The sequence below is a fragment of the Haliaeetus leucocephalus genome, unplaced genomic scaffold, assembly GCF_000737465.1.
Source record: "Haliaeetus leucocephalus isolate CR32 unplaced genomic scaffold, Haliaeetus_leucocephalus-4.0 Scaffold577, whole genome shotgun sequence".
In the NCBI taxonomy this organism is placed as follows: domain Eukaryota; kingdom Metazoa; phylum Chordata; class Aves; order Accipitriformes; family Accipitridae; genus Haliaeetus; species Haliaeetus leucocephalus.
Window position 1 is genome coordinate 1908853 of NW_010973013.1, and position 19465 is coordinate 1928317.

A 19465-nucleotide genomic window follows, 5' to 3' on the forward strand; every position below is an offset into this window, starting at 1 on the left:
GGGGTGGGGGGGGCAAGTTGTCCTAGGCAGCTATACTGATTTGCTTAATTTGGCTATATGAAAGGACTCTGAGACCTAATGGTCCACACCACATATGTCTACCACTGGATTTCATCTAGTCAAAGTGTTTGCATGTTTTACTGTGCAGCTGGAAGAAAAGGAATGCAAATAATGATCATCTTGCCTGTATCAATTCAGGTTGCCTATCACTTATTTGCAGGTCCAGGAAGCTCAGTGGAACTGAGATGCACAGGCAGTTCAGAAAACAAAAGCTAAAATGGTGAAAATGCTTCACCTTGCATGCAAACAGCAGGTTTCTGCATCTTTCACCCCCCCCCAAAGTATTTCCAAGGAGACAACACAAGGCATTCCTCTGCTACCAAGACCTCTCTCATTTGTCAAAGTTCTTGTTCAAAAGCATAGAAACACTAAGGTTGTTAAAAATCAATAGCTGCAAAGCTTTTTAAGTAAAGGCAAAATCATTTCTTTCTCACTAAGACTGTTCCTGAAAAAGTGGCTGTAACATTTCTCCTAAATTTCCCAAAACTCAACTGAAGTTAGAAAACAAGCTGGAAAAATTTTAGTGGGAATGAACTGAATGGAATCTGACAGAGATATGAGCAATTAGAGTAGAGCACAATAAAATGCATTAGGCAAACTTAATACAAGTCTAAACCATGCTCTGCTAGAAATACTGTGTCTTGCAGACTATCTACATGTAAATATATTATTTTTTGTAAGACACGGACACTAAGAACTTGTTACTGCAAGTAGCAGATACATGTGTTAGTTAAATACGTGTAAAGTTACAATGAATTTACAAAACTAAACTGAAGTTATCCTTACACATCTATGTTTGGAGCATCAGCCTCCAAACTATGAATGTATTTGCCCCACAGTTCTTCAAAGCAGCACTTATTTGTTATTTATGCAGGACATAGTGAACACACTGAAATAAACTGCCATTTACATGTATTTTGTTATAAAGTATACTACAAAAGCAGATTTGTCAAAACGTGAATTCTATACTTACAGAATTTTTTAAGCAATCATCATCCACATCGAAGTTTGATGTATCAGTGGGGCTGCTGACTTCTGGGATATAAGGTGCCTCACAGTTTCTAATGTTGTCCCAATCAATCCCAGCAAAAAATGGATGGTTCTTAAAGTCTTCTATGCCATTTTGTCCAAGTCGATGCTCCCTGCTACAAATGAGCCTTCGGATGAGGTCCTTTGCACTTTCAGAGACATCTGTCACTTGGGCAGGAAACTGAAACCTCTCCTTAAAGATTAAAATAAGAGAAAATAGTTTATTACCAAGAAAAAGTTGGAAAAATCACCCTTCTTAGTGAAAATCATTATGTAGAAAAAGAAACATGCAAATGTTCCAGCTCTTAAATACATGCAGTAAGGTTTCTAGGAAAAAGACTTCTCCAAAGGATAGAAACTATTGAAATTTTTTGGTCTCCTAGTTTTTCTTCTTTATTTAAATTTCTCTTACACTGTTGACTTCTACAGCTACCTCCATGTGGAAGAACATTTAAGAATCTTCTGCATAAGCCAACCAATGGATCCGCCAGAAGAAAGTAACACAAAAGGAGTGATATAACGTAGCCAAGATTTACTCCATAGAGTGAACTAACAGCCATGTTTCCAAATCCAGACTTAGTTTTGAACTGCTTTATCCTACAGCAAAGCCATCTGCAATTCATAACCATAAACTTACTATATGGAAACATATTTTTTGTTTTACATTTATGAACGTTAACATAATTAGTACATAAAACCTCGTTTTTAAATAAGCCTTCAAGTTACCCTATTACTTATTAAAAATTAGCTTAGAGAGAGACAGAAAGAGAAAGTGCACTAACTTTGTGGTTCATTATTTTCCCATAGGTCTCCACCAAGGACTCAGCATAAAAGGGCGTTTCTCCATAAAGCATTTCATACATGCAAACGCCTAAGGACCACCAGTCACACTCGGGCCCATACTTCCCTTTTCCATCTTCCATGGCCTGCAAGATTTCTGGAGAGATGTAGTCTGGTGTTCCAACTGCCACTGAAGATTGAACCTGTAGAAGTTACATTTCCAGGACTAAAATCAACTGCCATCATTACGGACACTGCCGTTTGTGGCACTGTGCATGTGCATATAAATTTAGCCTAATGTTCTGGTTGTAACAGTAACAACTAAACACAAACAAAGACTTCTAAATTCATTAAAAAATACTTAAGCATCCATAGCACTACATTAATAGGCATCGCGATAACATACTTTTGCTAAACTCTTACAAATATTTAATAACAGAGAAAGAACAAAACTGTCAATTCTTAGGCTTAGAACTGTTAAGTAATTATAGATTGGGTAATCACATATATTAACTCAAATACTTTGTAACACTCTGGGACATGATTAACATACTGGAATTACATTCTAGTCACACCTACTACATACTGTGCAAGTTTAAATATACTACAATTAGCACATCATCATATTTCAGTACCTCATCCTGCTTATACTAAAGCTTACATTTTCAATACAGATTAGAGCTCAGAGCTCAAAACTGAGAGATTCATAGTTCATCAACAAACACCTACTCACTACTGATAGTGCAGCTTCTCTTTATTTATTCAGGAGTTGACTATATGCATCTAAAAAGCTTTTAATACACAGTAAATCCAAGCAGTGTGCAGTCATACTTTGAACCAAGGTCAGTTACATACCAATACCATTACAATTCCATTTCATTCAACATTAGGCACCTTTTCTCGTTATTAGCACACATTTTAGTAGCTAGCAAAGGACTGAAGAAAAGGTGTTTAGGAATATAGCATTCTTTCTAACTTACCGTTCCATCTTCCATCAGTTTCAGACAAGAACCAAAATCTGCTAATCGAATATGTCCATTCATATCCATCAGGATGTTGTCTGGTTTAATATCCCTGCAATTAAAATACATTTCAGAATTAGTACATAACACATAGTCCAAGCATTAACTCTGTAACACTCTTATCATTCAAAACCAGCAACAGATCAGTAGACGGAACACAATCACTCATCATATGGTGAAATCTGCACCAGGGACATTTCATGAGAGGGGCTGTAGATTAGACCATATAATGCCTGCTAATTTTAGTAAGAATTGTGTGGTCAAATTCCTCTCATCTCTCACAGGTAGATGGGAGAATCCTACTTGCTCTGAACTTTTGTACATAAAACTTTTAAATCATGTGAAGAATTTTAGTGAAGTACAAGTGAAAGATACATGCTTATACTGGAGCTGGAAAACAATCTCTAAGTTTTAATATAGAACAAAGGTCAATGAAAACCTACAATAATTAACATATTTTTAAATTTAGAGTCTTTCATCAACATTTTTCTCTCACATCTCAGCTCACTACATACGTCTGTCGTACTTCTGCTGAAATGACCAACAAAGCCATTGTACACACTACTGCAGCTCTGCTTGGCCAAATTCTGCAGCTGTCTCATTCAGGTCATGATACACATGGAAAGCTGTTTCTAAGCAGGCAACATAATAAATACTTCTTATTTTGCAAATTTGACTTTGTCTCATGTTTTACAGATACCTAAGTATACTGAAATACAGATAAAGTGTATGCCCCTAGTACACAGCTGACTAGGACAAAAGCATCTATGCTCTATAAGTTACCAGAGGAACATTTATTGTTCAACTTGCAAACCAGGTTTACATGTTGAAATTCCTTTTCATTAAAGTACAGTTACAGTTATTAGAAATATCCATTAAACTACATTTTTTAAACATATAGCATTATTACATTCTTATTCTATCCTTACCTATTACATTCAAAAGGTAAATCACAAGTGTATGAATAAAGTACTACGAATACATTCTCAGTGAACAGTCATTTATAAGACATAAGAACAAATCCCCTAAACCAAACAAAAACCAGGTGAAGCCCTGATTTTGCTTCATTCCCCTAACAACTTACAAATGAATGTCATCAATGGCTCTGCAGACAAATTTCAAAATATTCACAAGCTAAGATATTCACATTGCACATGAGAGCAAGGTTTTGTTGTTTGGGTGTTTTTTCTGGTTGTTGGTTTGTTTGGGTTTTTTGTGTTTTTTTGTTTTTTTTAACAAAAACTGAGTTATAAACAACATTTACTGAGAATTTATAATAATGGCAAAAAAATTAGAACCACACCTTGAACAACATTATAGAAGCAATAGTATGAAGGTGTTGCACTGTTATACACTCAGTGGCAATTTATATGGTAACAGCATGCTGTTTCAAAAAGTACTTTCTGAATTTGTGTTACCCAAAGACAAGCAGGCAGTGGCCCATGCTAAAAACAAATTTTAGCCACCTTCCAAATATGCAGAAACATTTACAAAGTAAAAAGCAAACACGACCTAAGAAGTCATACTTTTGCATCTTGCAACTGAGTGTACAGACAATTCTTTGCAAAGAAAATCATAAAAATTAACTGAATCCATTCTCTAAATAATGTTTTTCTACTTGATTTTTGCTGACACTGAACATGCCAAAGAATTGAAACCTCCAGATTGAGACAGTTTTATTTATTTTACATTCACCCACCAAAAACATTCCTTAAACATGTTTCTAAATAAAAACAAACACATGCTATTGAGACCTCCGGAATTATAGCTGCAGTTTAGAACACTTTGCAAAAACATGCACCTAAAATCAAGTTCCTCTTAGAAGCTGGACCTAGTTCAAGCTAAACAAAAACATGAGTCACCCTTGAGGCTCCGTTTATCCATGTTCCATCTTCTAATATATTCCCAAGAGAAATAATAATAATCATCATCATCTTCATCATCATCATACCAACCTCCCCCATTCAATCTCACAAAACAGCAGAAAACATGAAAAATCTCACTCTGTTGGCAACACTGCAAAAACAAACCTGCAAGCAACACCGAAAGCACTCAGAGGAACAAGTATTTCTTGCAAAGCAAAGTTCGTAAGGCTCAGTAATAACTTCATAAGAACAATTTTTATAGTTAAGAAAAAAGAGAGACCAACTTAATGCATACAAATTCTTTTCAGCTCTTGTAACAGAAGGTATGGGTTATGAACAACTGTTCTGAATTCAGCTGAACTACGTTAATAAAAGACAGTTTGAAAGACAAGAATTGCTGGCACCTGCAGAGCAGAGTAGGCTATAAGCAAAGGCAAAGTTAAGAAAATTATGAGCCCCAGAGGGGAACAAGGAAGGGGAGTAATTATTGCCAGTGTAACTGAAGAGTTCAAAGGTGGTGATTATGGGGAAAAATAGTGTGTCATAAACCCCGCATGTCTACTGAGCCTGCAGTTGTTAGATTTCATTAGAATTGAGTTTTGTTCCAGGTTTTTGTTTTGAACGACATTTGGTCACTCTCCTTTAGTGATCAGAACTGATTCTTCTCCTGTGCTAAACAGAGCGTGGTCTTCCCTCTTCACACCCACTCCACCTTTCCTGGCTTATCCTAGTTTCTTCACTGTATAAACTGGTTCCCTCTTCCCATGCTTCCATTTCGGCCACAGCTTTACTCCTGTCTCCTAGATTCACCTCAAAAGTTGAGATGTCCAACGCTCCACGGCCTATCAAACCCAAATCTCCTCCCCTTTTATCTCCTTCTTTCCCTCTCAGCTTCTTCACTCCTAAGTCTTAGTCTCCTGCATGTACACATTTAACTATTCTTTTTTTTCCTCCCATCTCAGATCTCAGCAGTCACTGTTTCCCCACAGTCACTTCCCAGATTCCTTTCCCATTCCCACTGGCTTCCGATTCCTCTAATCCTTACTATCCTCTTTCCTCATGTCTAATTTTTGTTCTGTAGCCCAGGAATCTTCTTTGGCACTAAAAGGAAGAGCACTATCAGCCACAAAGAGTTGTCTCTAATGTCTATTTACCAGCATGTCTCAAAATTGCAGGGCAAGTGCCTTCATTCTTACAGCTCTGAAACAGTGCAAACCTACAGCAGAACAAGATGAAAAGCATTTAGGGACCAAACTCTGCATGTGGTTGTTTGAAACTCATAACAAGTGGCAGATTGAGGGGAAAATTATAACCTGAAAATATCTAGATGGGGGGCAGAAGAATGAAAATACATCCATGACTCAAGGAAGATTCTCTCCTGGATTTCAACAGTGTTTCCATATTGCAGAGCAGAAGAGTTTCCTGCAGGGCTTGTAAGAATTATTTTATTCATTTAAAAATCTATATAGGAAAAATAATGCATGTTTCTTGATATTGTTCCTGGAAAGAGATGACACTTACTGCTTCAGGAAGGAAAATTCTAGACCAGGTAGCTAAAATCTGGCAAAAGTAATGAGCAAATAATGAAAAGTTACACAGTTTAGTGACTAGACCACTGGGCTGAATCTCTGTAGATAAGAGTTACTAGGGGATTGTGGGCAAACCATTTCAACATCAATCAACGATAACACTAGTACTCAGTCAAGCAACTAATATCATCTGGCTAGAAGGCTATGGAGCACTAATAACCCTGTAATTAGTTCACTACAATAAAAGAAAAAGGTCTGCTCACTTGAAATATGAAATAATAATTCAGTTTCAAGAAGCAGAAGCATTTGGAAGCCATTTTATGAACCAGACTTATAGCGGGAACAAGTATTGAATTGGGGGAATTGCTTAGACACCACTGTGCCCTCCAGAGACCCTGAATTCTATCAAGTCCCAGACAGTTCAGCCCTACTCGAGAGCAGCTTCTGTGGAAAGCCTGATGTGCAATGGGCACAGGTTGCCACAGCTAGATCTGGTACAAATCAAGCTAATACAAGTTCTTCAAATGTACTCCACAGTAAATTAAGGGTACACGGGTACTCAGCATACCTAAAGAAATACAAACCTTACTTATATCAACTTCTTTGTACCTTTGCCACCTGAGGATGTGAACTGAGCAGACTGCTGTTCTGCTTTTTTGTGAGTGAGTGATATACCAGCACCAAAGGAGCTAGAAGTCTGGACTAAATAAACTTCTTTCAACCATCACTCCAACACAGAGTACAGAAGTGACTTCTATTTTTGAGCTGCATTGGCCTTGACTGTAGAAGAAAAATCAGCACTGTACAGCAGCTTGGCTAAAGTGATGCTCTTCGTATTTGTTTTGCAAACTTTCGTTACTTGCTTCTGTTCATCTGGAGAATGCTATAGGAATGAACAGTCTGTGTGATACTGGAAACTTCACTTGCACAGCAAACAGTGGAGGCTTATGAAAAAATTTTGAAAAATCTTTAATGAATCATTTTTCATAATGCTTCTTGGTTTAATTTGGGGAGCTGTTCTTCAGGTTGGCATATTTACTCGGATGACTTCACTCACCTCTCTTTAAACAGTTTACTTTCTTAAGCCTTAATTAAAACCCAAACGTTTTACATACTAGCTGTGTTAATATAAACATTCTGAAATAGGACTACAGCAGATATCTGGATTATTGCCATTCATTTTGATTTCTCTGTTAATAAGCCAGAGTAGAGTTTCATTTGTTCAGTAAGAATCGAGAAAAAGTATTCCCTCTGAGACATGCTAAATCCATAGCACATTCCAACTGTAAAACGAACTAAAAAGATTTTTTTAACACATGTGAATGTTGGGGGTTTTTTTCTCATGGATTCATTTCTGATACTAAACAAAACTTTAGGAATCGTGAGGTCTTGTGTATTGAAATTCGGACTAGACAACCTCCTTAAGTTCCTTCCAATGTGAATTATCTGATCATCTGATGGTTTCAAAGCATACCTGTTCCTGAGGTTCATCTATGTCATTGTCTGAATCATTAAATCAATGTTATTCAGTTATTTGCAAGAGCACATGGAGTTCCTCAGGTCTACAGCACAGGAAGCAGCAGATTCCAGAAGAATCAAATTAATTTTTTCATGGGCAGCCTCATGGAGGCAAGGGACCAAATAAACAGAAGGGAAGATACATCAAAAATAGAATGACATTTAATGCAAGAACTGTAATAGAAAGATTAAGCAGCAGTCATGTCAGACACTACCAAAGATTATGCCAATAGACCAACTCACAGGCCCTCATCTTTAAGTTTATGTGATAAAAACCGTACTGGCATTAAAGAGTTTGTGACCAGTAGGGATCCCTCTTCTTGGTAACTGTACAGTTATGACGCAGAATGTGCTTGCTTTGGCTATTCATTTGTATCATATTTATTCTTTTTTCAAAACAAAAATGATCAGGCAGAAATGGAGGAAAAGCTGAGTCCTTCTCTGTAACTAATATCAACAAAAGGTGGCCAGATGGTGCAAGGGGGCACTCTCAATATGTCCAGTATGTCCTCATTGGAATAAACATTTCAGATGCTAAGGGACTGTCCCTACGTACACAGCTGAGCTCTTAAAAAAGCAGCAGAACTGAAATGACAATAACATTTTTGTGGTTCTAAATTCAACAACTGCAATATGAGCTGAGCCTGAAAAAAGAAATGGACCTGTCTGAAATCAAAGGAGTGATGTGATAGCTAAGCTACCAGTTTATTTTAGCCTACTGGATAAGAAAGGGATAATTTGGAGAACACATTTTTATTTCTAATGTTAACATTAGAAAAGCATAGAAATTAATTAATTTTCCTAAACAGGTCACATGCCCCAAGACATGCTGTCCTTGAATCATAAAGAACAAAGTGGATAGCTTATATTAAACTATTTTTCTGTAATATTGTCACATGAAGAGTGTTTATTTAATGCTACCAATGCAAATTAAAATAACAGCAGATGAGAAAAATAAATTAGTTTCAGGTGTAACTGCTGGCACAGAAAAACTGATCCAGACAACTTATTACTAATTGAGGATTTCACAGCACATTATTTTCTCATTATAGATGCAAGAGGATTCCCCAAAAGTATAAATAAAAAGGTTAAAAACAGACATCAATGATTATAATTATCCACTCTTACAACAAGAAATGTTATCCTTTGCCAGGTTACCTACTCCAAAAAAATATAACCAAGATCTTACTGCCAGAATGCCTGGACTTTTTATTCAAAATTCCTTCAGAACACAGGATTATCCTTAGTCAGCACAGAAGTTTGGCTAACTGTTTATTTCACTCCCTTCTGTTGTTTCAGGCAGACTTTTCTTCCACACTCCTCTTCTCCTCACACAGAAATGCTACATCCATGATAAAAAATGAAGACATTTGGTTTTGGCAGCACTCCAATGAAAGGAAAAATTTGGTGCCTGTGCAGTTTTTATTAAGGTATTCAGTGATGCCATATTGACAGCCCGCTTTAGATATGCAGAGTGAAACAAGCTGGTGAACTTCCATCAAGAATGCTAGTCAATTGATGCCTTTTTTCACAGTCAGACCTATGGACATTGATGTCCAGGAGCTTATTTCTATTTTCCATTACAGTGTACTGGGTTATATCAAAGTCAAAGTTGCCACATTCTGCCAACCACAGTTTATCTGAATTCTAGTGAGCAAAACTAGAAATACACTCCATCTGGCAGAAAGACCGATGTGCACTGAGCCAAATTAGATTTGGACAGTCAGCAGTTATTCTTTAGTAATCCCAAGAAGATAGGCTGCACAAGATAGCAGCATGAGAAAACTGGAATATGTTGTACCTCATTAACCGTGCCTCTTATCAAGACTCTACTGCGCCTTCTCCTAAACAGGCACTCCTCCACTTTTGGGTGGAATCCAAAAAGTGCATATTTCAATTGAATTCAAAATCATTTAAATAACTTTGATCACAACCTTATTATTTACATAGCACCCAAACAGTTGCATCATGTTTGTATATTAAACAAAACCTGCGTCATATAAAGCTGACAAACTAAAGATTGCAACTGAAAAAGAGTAGCCTTGCATATAGTGTTGAAGTCAATAGGAATAGTCAAAGACTAAAAACACTTTAAAATTTAAGCCATAATAAGCAAAGCAACTACATGGAATAAAATAAATGCTATGAACAACCATATTTTAAAATTACAATGAGGAGGTTCAACTTTTTTTTTTTTTTTTATTAAACGGTATTTTAATACTGTAAAACTCCATTGTTTTCTCATTAACTCTTGATAATAAATAATTAAATCTGTGTTGTTCCAGGAACACCCAGTAATTCACCTCTACTAAAAGAATCTCACTACTCTCAGCAGCAGGAGATTCATCTAAATCTCATTAAAGTCAGTGAACAGACTCCCATCAATTATTAGGAAACATCAAACAAACCAAGGCAATAAAGGTTCTAGGTCTGTGATATAGTCATTATTTATTGATCAGCAAGTGCAATTGTATATTTATACTGTTACACATCCCAACTAAGTTTTATTCTTTGTAATATTACGAAACTAAATGAAAGACAACACAGAAATCAAAGTTTCATGTACTAGGTGCAGTACCTGTGCTACATCACATGCAGAATCAGGTATAGAATCCAAACTCACTTTGTTTCAGACTATACATTCTGCCAAAGCGTACTTTTTTAATCCCTAATCCAGATTGAGAGAAATAATTTGTGTCCACTAAAAATAAGGTAATTACATTCCTATTTTACTACAAAGAATTTGCACCACAGACTTGATTTATACAATGCAAAAAAAGACTAAGGCTAATTGTTATCCACATTAAGTGTGGGCAACACAAGAAGTAATGAATTTAAATCCCAATGAAAGATACTTAGATGAGACATCAGAAAACACTTTCACAATAACAACAGTAGGACACTGGAACAAATTGCTTAAGGAAATTTCACCATCTCCATAAATGTATTTTTTTTAAGAACTTGTTAGACAAACATCTGTCAAGAGTGGTTTAGCTATAGTTTGATCTTGCCTTGCAGCAGAAGAAAAGTATTAGCTGACCTCTCCAAGTCCTCTCTCAGTCCTTCTCTCTACAGTCTTTAATTTCTGCCACTCAGACAAATATTCTGGACACAATAACATATTTACTTTATGGTATCCAATGTTCTTTATGAATTTCAAATGCTAATAAAGGAAATAATAACAAACAACGGGGAATGAGTATATCAGCCAACACATATACATCTTAAGTTTGTTCAGGCACTGATACTCATTCCTGAACACTTGAACTGAGTGCAGTTACCGGCTTATAAATATATGCTCCACCACATCGTATTATAATGTCCTAGAATTAATTTACCTCAGAAAAATGTCTCCCTGTGGCCTTTGTGCATACGTATTTGCTTTCAAATAATGGATCTCTCACATATAACAGTTCCAAAACAAGGATAATTATTTTTAAAAGCTGCTTATATCCTTTTCCTTCCCCTCTTTTAAAAAAATAAGGGGTGATTTGAAAAATTCTTTTTGATAAGTGCTTGGCAGCTACATACTCCCTGTAGCTATTGTCTTTCATCTAAAATGCTAATCAACTGACAGAACCAGATATCTATGAAGAAAACCCCCACATCCAGGCTAGGCCCCTCATGCAGTATTTTGAGGAGATGTCAGGGCAAAGTCACTTGTGATGTCTAAGGATTATTTTATTGTCTTGTCAGTTTTACAGACTAAAACCAGGAACACACTGTGTCATTTTATAACCATTTTAAATGTAGTACCTTACAATGCTGATTTACATATGTCATTTTAAACACCTATGAAATAAAAGAGTTGCAGACATTATCAGAAAGACAATTCCTCATGGCAAACAATCATGGACATAATGGAAAGTCTGATATGCCATGCATCCTGAAACTGGTAAAAGTTCAAAGGGGGGGTTAATTGAAATAGTCTGCCTACCAAACATTGAACTGTTAAAAAACAAATGGAAAAAAAAAAAAAAAAATGAACTGGCCTCTTACAGTAGAGCAAGAATACAGAAGCTTGTAACTTTCCTTGGAGTTGTCTCAGACCCAAGATATTCATATTAGACTGAAAAACTTGTAGGAACTCAAATATAACATTGGGAATCCATAAAGAACTGAACATTTGAATGTTTAATAATACATTGATCTAGAACAGAATAGCATTGTTGAGTAAAAATTCATGTATAAAAACATGAGAGCCTATTTCTTTTCAGGTCATTTTCATAGTTTCAAATAGCTATTTATGATGGTCTCTCAGGATGCAAAATATTTGAAGCACAAGCATAAAAGTTTTGAAAGATGTACAAGCAAAAGATGGGAGAAACAAAACAGGATTTTTTTTTTTTTTGAAACAAAAGCCGATTTGAAAAACAAGTATTTGGTTCGAGAAGTCCAAACGTCAGCATAGGAAATTAGCAAAAATTGCTACTAACTGAATGCAATTTGTAAAGCTCAAGGAGACAACGCTCAGGAAATGAGATAAATATTCTTACACGAAACAAGACAAGTTGTAACATAACTACAGAACGATACTCTACAGCTCTGGAGGTACTATGCCATACATTGATCAAAGTCAGTCCAGAATTATGGTTAATTTGAAAGGACTACTCAAAATCCAACTGGACACGGTGCTTGGCAATCTGTTCTCACTGACCCTGCTCTGAGCAGGAGGATTGGACTAGTTGATCTCAAGAAGTCCCTTCCAACCTCAGTCATCCTGTGATTTTGAAATTATGATTAAAGCTGCCTTTTCAATTTTATTTCAATAATAACTTTCTGGTTATATTGTATCAAAGCTCCCCAAATCTAATTCTGAAATGCCCTAACACAAAGATACTACACATTCAGTTGTAGCAGCATATATAGTTCTGAGTTCTTGTGGCTCAAGACAGAATACGTCTTTAGCCTTAGTATTAATGATGTACCTATCTTTGCACTGGAAATTGCAGTTCATAAACCAAAAATTGGCAAAGTCTCTCTCTCTCAACTCCACAAGGGTATGACAGGCAAAACCACAAAATTGTCTTGATCGTATGCTGACGATTAGGACTAGTGAGGCTTACAAAATTTGTTAAAATGAAAAACTTCCTTTTCCTGCTCTAAAATCTGACAAAGAGAAAGCCCCTATTTATCCCAAAATGCTCATCATTCAAGGTTATTCTTTGACATTGCTGACACTGCTAAGATAATAAATGCTGGCAAGATTGGCCTCAAGCCAGTAGGTTAGAAGACATGAGTAGCCATCCACACCACTGCTCCTTGGCACAGGTTTTCCCTGCCTAAGAAGTCCTGGCTATCAGAGGAGATTCATCTCCTTATAAGAACGGCTTCAGCACACAAGTCTGTGGCTACGGCAGAGCCCAGCGTACAAGTCTCCTCCTTGTGTCTCAGAAGTATGGTAACCACCAGTACCACAGCTCTATTGCCCCAAAGCAGAGTCTGTCTTTCACATACCAATTTCAAGAAGAGTTTACACTTGCTGCCAGATAACGTTAAGGGATCAGCTAGCTGGTTTATTCTACTGAAATATAACTTCACCATATGGTTTGCACCTCACATGAAGAGCCCCAGCTACAGTCATAACTTCCACTAATGTCTCTTGCTTTTCTTAACTGAGGAGTCTATGCTCATCCTGATTCCCTAATTAACAATACTGAAACTCACTGTACAACAATTTTGAACTTAACAAAGGAAAACAAGGCAAGGTTTACAGGAAGACTTTTAGGTGGTAAAATATATATGGAATTTGCTGAAGATGCAAATTAGGCACTATTCTGGCCTGGACTACGTATCTGAACCTCATATTCCAGTCCATGGATTACTTTTCTCACTATGTTTTCCTTAGCTAAATTGTTTGTAAATTTGCAGTAACTATGTGCGTGCTTTTTTATTATTATGAAAGAATATTCTCAGGAATACACAGGTGCTAGAGCAGGTACATCAATATATGCAAAAGAAAAGGATTTACATCAGGACTGTTTGCTTACTGATAGTTCTTCAGAACTCAACTACTTACAGGCAGGAGCATTCAAAACAGGTGTTTAAATTATACCTTTATAAGACTGATTAACTGCCTACACTGAAAATAGAACAGTAACTTGAAATGAAGGAGCCTCTGGGGAAAAAAGTGATGGCAAGGAGTGGATTGCTCACCTAGCAAGCAGCCTACACGAGAGGGGCCCTGAAGAAAAAAAAAAAAACAGTTGAAAACGGACTGTGAACCCCAAGTTTTGCCACGGTGGACTATGTACTATTTGTGAAGGAAGAGGTGAGAACCTTTAGTTTACACAGCATTTAGAAAACAAAACAAAAAAACTGATTTAGTCTCTCTACTTCCATCTGGTGTTGTTCTAGTTTTCTAATAAGCTACAAATACATGCAGTGGAGGACCTGGCTGAGGGCACTCACTATTTTCGCCTCTCTAACCTGCCCAGCTGTCACAATGCTTTTTTTGGATCTGATCATTCTGCTTATAGTTTCACATTCCTCAACAGAAACTCCACACCAACATTCATCAGAAAAAATGGCCATTTGAGTCAACACTTGAGAGAATAATGGCCTTCAAGTTCAAGCCCGAAGTTGCACGAATATTAAGAAACAACACTAAGTACTTGGCAGACAAATAACTATCATAGAAGTGTATTCAAATATCTTGAACATAGTTTGCTCTTTTTTGTGGCAGTCTCTTAGACGATACTTTAAAAAAACTACTAAAAACCAAACTAATTCAAGATGATGGTGGTAAAAACAAGTTTCATTGACCAGCCAACTTCAAATATTAGGTTTATTCACTTAAGATTTCAATGTAATTATAATGGAATACCAAGCAGCTTGTTTCAACTCTGTGAACTTCAGTTGACAGAGCTGTTTCTGGGTTGCTAAACTGTATTCTTTTGTATCATTCTACACTCTTCCTCCAAAAGATAAGAATACAAATATTACCATGACATTTTAAAAAACAATTTAAAAAGACTATATATTTGCCATGTTTTGCCGTGTCAACTTTATTGGACTTCCATTTTGGCTTCTAAGAACTTAAGTAAACAGATTAAGAACTCTACAACCACTACCCTGCAGCATATTCTAAAGATTAAAAAATTAAAGTCTGCTAAGTAAGGCTAATTCATGTCAAAGCTTTTAGATTTCTAATAGTATCATGAGTTACTGGCGGGTAAAGGAGTAGAAAGAGTAAGCTCCTTAAGAATGTTATGTCCATCTGTGAGTGCCATCTGTCAAAGAAATCCTGAAAGAGGCGGCTAACGAGGAATCCAGAATATGCCCAGCTGTTGTACTGTAAATTACTACCTACACTAGAAAACCTTAACACAAACTTCTAGGCAGATAAATGTTTTCTTTCCTTTTGATTCTCATTTTAGATATGCAGTCTCTGCTCTCTGCATTTCAGTACAACCATACATGGTCTCTGAAACAGCTGATTGCATTGAGTATTTCTCAGAGTAAATTAGACAACATAAACTGAGAACTTGATTGGGTTTGACAATGACAGTCAAAAAAACATTTTGCATATTCTTTTTTTTTAAATGCACTGATGATACTAAGAAAGCAATTCACAGAAGAATGTTCTCTCAGAATCTGTCTGGACAATTTAACAAGTTTTAATATATATTCTTATATATGCGTTTGTATGTTTATCTGTGTAAGACACACATATATGTTTTTTAATTATCAGAGGTATTTATAAGTGTCCTGAGCTGACGCAAGCTGTTAGTTGCAAATCACTAGAAAATTTCTGGGACTGATGAAGAAACAAACTAACCTGCTGGGTCCATACTGCAGCCCTCAGCAACTCTTCCCTAGTCCTTTTCTATCTTCCTCTGGGAATAAATACAGATATAAATACACCAAGGATTATGGGAGGTGAGGGAAAGGGAGGCCTGTACAGAAACGAGTTCTGAGATCACTAGATACTTTTCATTTTGCCAAAGGAAGGATATACAGTCTTAATATGAGGTTGATCTTATCCTTCTCCCATCCATGTACTTGATCAGCAATAAAAATCACCATGAAGCTATAAAAATATATTAAAGCGGGGGGAAAAAAAAACCCACCCAGAAGAATGTAGAACATACGTTAAAGATGCATAAAGTGTAAAGGAACAGAGGGCACATTACAAAAGTTTAAATAAATTGTTTCTTGTTCCTCAGTTATGTGGTAAACAGAATAAAGATAAGAAGCAAAGCTGCAAACTAAACCCTGGAGGCTAAAAAAAAATGGTTTACAATGAGGAGAGAACCAGTGCCATCCCAACAGAACAAATATATACATCAAATACTTGCCATAGCTCTTGCAACATGTGAAGAAGCACTGTTATATCCTATATATTTTACTGTTCTTCCCCCAGGCTAGTATGGCTTTCAATTTCACATATTTTTTGAGAGACTGCCCAGCAGGAAGAAGAATGTTTCAGAAAACAACAGTACTATACAGCCATTTTCATGTGCTGCACTGATCCTTTGCTTTCTTCCTCCTTTATCCAATAAAGGTTTACTCAGCAGTTACACAGATACTTGCGATTCCTATTTTTTTAATGGAAGTCAGTGTTGTTAAGAATACCTACCCCCCCCCTCAAAAAAAAGGGGGGGGGGGGAGGCTATTGAAGAACAGACAAAAGCATGGCTTTTCCAAGTATGCCTTCTACTTAACTGTGCCCTAAATTAACAGTATATAGGTTAAATGCTAATAGGAATAATAGGAAAGAAGATCCCTTCCTAGCAAGTAAGTAAAAAGTAGAACAGCAGAGAGCAAAGAACCTACTACTCCTGAAATAATAAAACTAAATTCAGGATAACCTCTCTTGCTTCCCCCCAGCTTGATCATGTTCTTTACTGTATTGCAAATATGGCATTGTATTTATTACCTTTTGGCTATCTGCAAAAAATAAAATGCGCTAATGAATAACCGTGTTGAAGGAATTCTATGCACAAGTTGTTGAAATACAGTAGAAGATATTGCCATTAAATACAAGAAATGCAAAGTGACTAATTTTTAGGTACAGAGAAAAAAGTGTAAGAGCATGTGTGAAAGCACATCTATATATGTGCACAAGGGAAGGAAGAAAAGTTGTGTTTCACTGGAAATTTAGATTATTTCATGTTATCATTCATTCTGTGTCAACCACATGAATAGCTGCTAGTTCAACCTGACCGATGTGGATATAGGCTAAATCAAAGCCTTGCTGGAAGCAGCAAGAAAAAGAACGAGTGCCTTACAGGAGTGTAGACTTGCAAGGCTTTATACTGAAAAGAAAGAAGCAGCAGAGGACTGCATCGTTTCCTGCATGCTATTCCATAGTCAGATGAGGAATCATATCATGACCCTCTCATGAAATTCTCAACCAAGTCCTCTGCAGGGAGGACAGCACACAGGGTGAAAGAACCCACCAGTGGAAGGAGCTGAAGAGGGACATAAACGGCTCTAAATCCATGAGGAAAACAAAAATGAAGAAACATACATATACTCCCACCTCTGTCATGATGTAGTTGGTTTGGGGGTTGTTTTTTTTCTTTACTCTATCACTCAGGACTCCAAAATAACTTTTTAAAGGGTGAAAAGTAAACATTGTGCCTAGTTGCTCAGCTTCAGAGTCTTGACTGGAAAGGTAGCGCTTGCCTGCTGAAAGACCTCGTGCACTGCACAGCAGCAGCCAGCTCTGGCATGTCTGTCTCACCCCCACAACCGGCCTTCCCCAAACCTGAATAGAAGAGAGGCTGGAAATGAAGTTTTTGAGTCAGAAGTCCTACCATGACAGGTAAAACAAGCTACATCTTACATTATTATTTGGCATTAGCTTTTCAGTTATGCTAAGTTAATTCAACGTGAAAAATGCACAGGTTTGTTTCTGACTATGTCCAGAGGGATTGTGAGGTAGAAGACTCCTCAGAAGTCTCCTGTGCCCACCTGAAAAACAGTTTTACTACTTCTTGAAAGATTCCCCCCCGCCCCCGCTCTTATTTTGCTATTTTGAGAGAGTAGGATGCTTTCCTTTTTGACACTAAAATTACATTCAAAGTAACAGATTTCTGGCCTATATAATGAGGTCTGGGATTTTCATTTTAACTCCTTACACTTAGGGGTTCTTCTACCCTGTCTACTTTTCAGCCTGCAGATGATTTGGGTAAGACTTTTGTAAGAGACTGAGGCTATGATCCTTCATCTGACCATGGGATACCAAGCAAGACAGCATACAGTCTGGGGATTTCTTCTCAGAAAGACAAGCTCATTGACCCTTCTTTGCTGTACAGCACAAACATGTATGGAGGCAGAATGGAAAAGGGCAGAGAACAGTGAACAGAAGGATGTGACCCATGTGAGGCTGTGCTTCAAATTCCTTGCCTGACTGTTGATTATTTCAGTAACAGCCACTTTTATGAATATTTTTTCTATTGTGCTTTTTCACATTCAATGTTCATACAAAAGTCATTAACTGCAGAAGGAAGGAATTTGTCAAAGAGAATTTTTGAGTCTTTAAAATGCTGAAAAGCAGCACCCGGTGCAGACAGCTGAAGGGGAAGGTGGTAAGAGTCAGGCTGTATCTCAGGTAAGAGTTAAGTTTGCTGAAACACCCGGGTGAACCAGAAGGCTGCATCTCAGTGAAAACTATGGAAAGTGATTCAAGCTTTGACATTCTTAGATCCTTTGACAGAATACAACAGAATTCATATTGAGAAGTTACAATGAGAAAAGATATAGTAGGAAACTACGCACTTCATAGCACTGCTAATTTTTTTCCATTAGAGATTAAGATATGGTGGATTTGATATGCCTGAATTACGAATGTTGTATTAAAGACAGATTCAAATAAGGAAGTGCAGCTACTGAGTGAGAGCTGGGGTTGATTTCACGTTTTTAAAAGAAAGCCAGAGAATACTAACTTTGAACAAACAGTTATTTAGGAATATTTAAAAGTACAACTCCCCCACCCTCAGAAGTCACTCGGTTTTCCTCCCCTTCTTGTCTCCCTCACTCCCATGCTTGTTTTCTGTCTAGTATCCTCCTCCATTTAAATAGCTGCTCACTTGGAGGATCAAAGTTGCTATTTTCAGTCACTTAACCTACAGTTAATCTCATTGTTGCTTGCCTGTTTAAGCAGAATTACTTGTCTGCTGTGCACCTAATGGCCAACAAGGAGACTGACAGTAAGTCCTTGGCTATATGTAATGTCACAAAAGGTGCATTTCAGAACTCATATAACGAGCAGTTTCAGCTAGTTTTGATGCTCATTTTCATAGATTTGATCAATATCTGAATTTATGTGACTTGAATAATGTCTGTATTAACCATTATTGTCTGGCTGAGACTCAATCATTGCTTTCCTCTCTCTCAGAACCAAACTGAAAAGCAAATTTTTTTAGAGCAGGGAACAGCAGTTCGGAACTTAAACTAGCAAGTAGACCAGTTCTATCTAGAAATGATTTATTAATGTGATACATAAGCAGAGTTAATAAAAAACTTTCCTTGGACATGTGTTATAACTGATCTGCTTCAGGAAAAGTCTGAGTAAAAAACAAAGTAAAATTTTTACTCAATTTTATTCAGAAGTGTGGAATCAAAGATCACTCCTGATTGATGCCTGTGCCTCACCTCCAACCAGGAAAGACTTTTCTGAACTCATCACCAAGCAAATGGCTCCCAGAAGGGT

General features: G+C 36.9%; 1 protein-coding gene across 1 annotated transcript in view; it reads right to left on the minus strand.

Moving 5' to 3' along the window:
* CDC42BPA (CDC42 binding protein kinase alpha (DMPK-like)) overlaps positions 1-19465 on the minus strand; it is a 186253-nt gene that overhangs the window by 74434 nt on the left and 92354 nt on the right. The window contains exons 7-9 of the mRNA XM_010577747.1: positions 2850-2943; positions 1872-2072; positions 1034-1282 (exon numbers count right to left, since the gene is read on the minus strand). Of these exons, the coding sequence (XP_010576049.1) occupies positions 1034-1282; positions 1872-2072; positions 2850-2943 (544 nt within the window). The remainder of the gene's footprint in view (positions 1-1033; positions 1283-1871; positions 2073-2849; positions 2944-19465) is intronic.